The sequence below is a fragment of the Lygodium microphyllum genome, chromosome 6 (assembly GCF_053477565.2).
Source record: "Lygodium microphyllum isolate KBCC chromosome 6, Lygodium_microphyllum_v1.1.10, whole genome shotgun sequence".
Taxonomy (NCBI): Eukaryota; Viridiplantae; Streptophyta; class Polypodiopsida; order Schizaeales; family Lygodiaceae; genus Lygodium; species Lygodium microphyllum.
In genome coordinates this window covers 36,255,925-36,260,564 of record NC_141140.1, presented here as the reverse complement: position 1 = coordinate 36,260,564, position 4,640 = coordinate 36,255,925, and the positions used below count along the sequence as shown (strand labels likewise).

General features: G+C 39.6%; 1 protein-coding gene across 2 annotated transcripts; it reads left to right on the top strand.

Annotated features, from left to right (window-relative positions):
- The first annotated feature begins 353 nt into the window (after positions 1–353).
- LOC148034457 (uncharacterized) lies at positions 354–2,906 on the top strand. 2 transcript variants are annotated; one of them, XM_087680526.1, is made up of 2 exons: positions 354–1,236; positions 1,672–2,906. In XM_087680526.1, the coding sequence occupies exons 1-2, from the start codon at positions 486–488 to the stop codon at positions 2,598–2,600; spliced, it is 1,680 nt and encodes a 559-aa protein (XP_087536652.1). In that variant the 5' UTR covers positions 354–485; the 3' UTR covers positions 2,601–2,906. The 2 variants fall into 2 exon arrangements, with proteins under 2 accessions (XP_087536652.1, XP_087536651.1); XM_087680525.1 differs by having other exon boundaries at positions 1,669–2,906.
- The last annotated feature ends 1,734 nt before the right edge of the window (positions 2,907–4,640 follow it).

Sequence of the window (4,640 nt, the reverse complement as noted above, 5' to 3'; positions counted from 1 at the left end):
TCGCTGCGTCGCTCTCTCGCCTCTTGCTCATGGATGGGGGCGGCCCGTGGATGTTTTTATGTTTATATTTTGTTTGGCGGTTTTATTTTTAATGTTTTCGGGGATTTGGGTACTTTTCCTTTTTTCTTTTCTTATTAGATAAACTCTAGACTCAAATTAGGGCGAGAGAGAAAGAGAGAGAGACCTGGACTCCTGGAGGTAGCTTTCACTTTGCCGGCGGGCCCTGGCATGGTCGAGGATCGCTATGAGCAGAGCGCGTCCAAATATGAGTGACGATTGATCGACGCGGACGCGGCGAATCAGGATCCATATATATGCGGGAATGTGTCTGACTAAATCATTTGACTGGGAACTCTCTCTCTCTCTCTCATTCATTTATCTGTGGCTGTGCAGTGTATACAGCCTGCAGACCATTCGAGCCAGGCATTGACATCTCTCTCTCTCTCTCTCCCCATAATCCACCACGTGCCTGGCTTCCTTCTACTATGATGTGCCTCGCCTCACCTCACACAGCCCGCCTAGCCCCCGCCCCTAATGCATTTGCTATCCTCCCCCATACCCGCGCTTCCGACCCGACCCCTAATTACATGGCAGACCGCCATCGCCCCACGTCCCACGACCCTCTCCACAATAATATTCCCCATCAGCAGCTCCCCCGCCGCTTCACCCAAGAAGAAGAAAACCAGCAAATCGTCTCGGCTCTCACTCATGTCATGCTCACATGCCCCGCTTCTAACTCTTCTTCGACCTCCTCTAGTTCCCTGAGTTATCTTTCCCCCTCCCCCGCTTTTATTCCTGATTTCAACCCTACCACATCTGATCATCCATCCTTCAATCTCGATTCACGTCATTCAGCCGCGCAAGCTGCAATGCCACCTAATTACGAGTCTCAAGTAGCAGCACATATTCACCACCGATACCCTAATATCAATCTTCAAAATCCCACCTTTACGCACAGTCCAATTGATAGGGGAACAACTGAATTAGCTCACAATGATCACTCTATTGGATCCATGATCATGCCTCCTCTGTCCACCTGCTGCGAAAGCAAAATACTTCCCTATCCAACTACAGAAGATGTACACGCCAGTCTCAAGAGACCAAGGCTAGACAACATCGAATCTGCCCATTCACTAGATCATCATTGGTCGATTATACCCAGGAAGCAGAATATCAGTACCCGCAACAGCTTTGCATTTGAACAGCAGCCGCAGCAACTCATCACATCATCTGAGGGTAAGTCCTTGAGATCATTAAGAATTACGAGTAATGACAACCGGATCTTAGGTCATCACGAAATCCGAAATGAATAAAACTAGTAAAGTCTAGTGCAATCGCGATATTAGGTTGAGGTGTAGAGTAGCGCTGACTCTTTAGAGTTAACAAGATGACAGTGTAAAAAATACTTCTATGCGCAAGTACACGTGAGACTAAGGTATAATGTAGAGACCTGAATAGCATGCGTTAAATGGCAGTGTGCGCATTACTTGAAAGCTTGAGTAACTAAGGGACATGGTACTCTTAACTAAACGTTTCGGTAAAATGTTTGAAGTCCTGGGCTCGGAACCTAAAAGAAGGTCTTTACGATATGTTTTCTGCGAAGACTTCTAGTGAAATCATTGTAGCTTCGTGGTGTGCAATGCTCATGTTGGTTAATCATATGCGCAGCAGAAATGGAAGTGGAAAGGCTGCTCACGGAGCTATCAAGGGCGGGCAGCGACTACTCGGAAGAGGCACTGCACAGGCTGAGAAACATTGCGGCTACACAACAACGGCAGCAGCGGGCGGCGGCGGCGGCGATGATACCCCCCAACGCTGAGGAAGCAGGTGCCCAAAGGAGAATCAAATACAGGGGTGTGAGGAGGAGGCCGTGGGGCAAGTGGGCAGCTGAGATAAGAGACCCCAGCAAAGGCGCGCGCGTGTGGCTGGGCACCTTCGACACGGCGCAAGAGGCTGCCCGTGCATACGACAGGGCTGCCTTTGAGTTCAAGGGCGCTAGAGCCCGCCTCAACTTCCCAGATGAGATCTTTGGATCCTCGTCCTCAATCTCACTTGCAGGGGCTCGGGATGATTCTCAACTAGAGGATCAGGGATCCGAGGATACTAGTTGTATGCAATTCCATAGTTCAGATGACGACATTCGACTGCACGATCATGCTGGGCCAATTTCTGCTACTCCCGATCAGCAGTACATCTCCTTGCAGTATACTCAATTACTGAATGACCTGCCCGAAGGGCAGCTGATCATTCAGGGACAGCAAATCAACACCAATGATCAAAAGCATCCACAATTAGTAGCATCTGAATCCTCAGAAATAGCTTATGATCATGAACTAACCAAGTTATTTGAGAGCTTAGAACAGAGCTCCAATCAGCTTATGGAACTGGAATATAGCCAGTTGCAGTCAGCTCATAGCCATACTGATGCAATCGACTTCGTTGATCTCCCGCATATTAATAGGGAAACGAATTCGACCATCTCTACCTCCATGCAACAATATTCCAGCGCTCCATCGATCACACATCCATGGAATATCGATGTCAGCCCTGGAGACGACGTGCTACTTCAACAGCTGCTTGACGAGACAGCGCACCTTTGATATAGCTGGTATTTCAGTATCTCAGGAATGTACACAATTAATATACAGCAAATTGATTACACATCCAGCAATTACGTGTTTATAAACACTAGTCGATATTAATTTCTTCGGCTTGATCCTGAGCCAACAACCTGCTATATCGGTTTACTTGGGACATCCCCCATAAGAAACGATACAACATGGGTCTACTAAGTCCGGTACAGGTGCGGCCAGGATCTACTATATGTAACTCGAATGCATTACAAAAATAGAATGGGCTTATAAATTATACCTATAGCATGGGTTATAAACCGCTCCATGGGCACGTTTTTATGGACGCTTCTATCAACAAGTTTTCATTGATATTTATTTTAAGAACACGCTGATGTAATTATAAGCACATATTCAAAAATGTCTTTTACTATAGATTTAGTTATGTATATGAGTTGATTATTATTACCCTAGCCGAAGGAAATTTTAATCATTCCTCACATAGGAAAAAATAGAAATTTTTTATCTAGGGAACTCCTTTTTTAATATCCTATGAGATTCCCTAGTTTCTCTGACTAAAAAAAGTTCCATTTCTCTTATAATTTATTTTTCTTATTTATGTGTATTTTTAACTAGGGAATTCTCTCTATTTTTTTCTATGTAGGAAATTAATAGGGAATTCCTTGTTTTTTCTTTCTTATGTAGAAAATATCCCTATATTTCCTATGTTTTCTTACATAGGAAAATTTCCTTACATATGATAGTTTTCTTATATAGAAAAATTTTAAATCTGATTCTCAATTTTCTCTTACTTGAAAATATTATATTTTTTTAGTTTGTAATTTTTTAATTTATATGCATTTTTAGCAGAAAATTATATAGCAATTTTTCAATTAAAAAAGTATTTAAAGATTTACTACAAGATATAGGCCATATACCAACATTTAAAGTGACACAAACATTTATCTAAAAAAATTTCCCTGTTGTCACTAAAAGTGTCGATATATATATCTCTACAGATCCCTCGCTATCTAAAAGCGATGTAGATAGCGATGCATGCACTAAATTAGTGACGGTTATAGAGAAAAAAAATTAAATGGCGCCAGTGTTCGAGAATTTTTTTTAATGAACCTAACATAGATCCTTCTTGTCTTAGCCTAAGGGGGTTTCATAAAATTTGAACCATCCAAAACCTTTACGTTCCAACTTGAACATGTCCAATTCCCTTTACCCTACAACTTGAACCGGTCTAATTTCCTTTTAAATGTTTAATGAAAGGATAATCACATTTTTTCTATTATTTGAAATTATCTTTATTTTCAAAGTTTTTCTTGGAATTTTTTAATTACTTATCTCTTATACCTTAGAAATAAAAACCCTTATTTATCATAAATAAACTTAATCTACATTACTTATCTAAAATTTCAATAGTTAAAAAAATGTATAGAGGTGGTTTTTATGTCTCTTAATGGGTCTATGGCCTCAGAGAAGTATATATCTCATAAGTGCAAAGATAAAAGAAAGTATAAAATAAAAACCCAAAAGAAAAGAAGTTAAATCTTAGAATAAACAAAAAGAAGAAAAAAACATGAAAGAGAATATCATGAAATACAAGAAAAACTTAAAAAAAAAGATTTTAAAAAATCATATTTTATTGAAAGCAACCATGATACCAAAAAGAGAAAATAAAACTAACATGAAAGAGAACATAATGAAGTACAACTATAATTGAGCAAACATGATCTAAGAACAAATATGAAAGCTTTCTACTCAAAAGATAAAAGCAACCAAGGAAAAAATAAGTTTAACATAGAAAAAGGACTAAGTGTAGAGAAAAAAAAACAAATTTTACATTTTAAAAATACAATAAATACATAGGAGAAAATAAATTGCACCAATCATGAAAAGAGGGCAAAAATTTAAGATAACAAAAGTGCAAATAATGCACAGTGTCTTCAATATCATCATAGGCCATATAAAATCAATTGTCCCTTTGAATATGCAAAGTTATTGCAAAATCAATGAGCAACTTCCTTGTGCTGTGTATAAATGCCGATATGTTTTTTTTAG

Coding starts and splice junctions, on each gene's coding strand:
- LOC148034457 (XM_087680525.1), top strand. CDS start 486: ATGATGTGCCTCGCCTCACCTCACACAGCCCGCCTAGCCCCCGCCCCT. Junction 1,237..1,668: donor ACTCATCACATCATCTGAGG/GTAAGTCCTTGA, acceptor TCATATGCGCAG/CAGAAATGGAAGTGGAAAGG.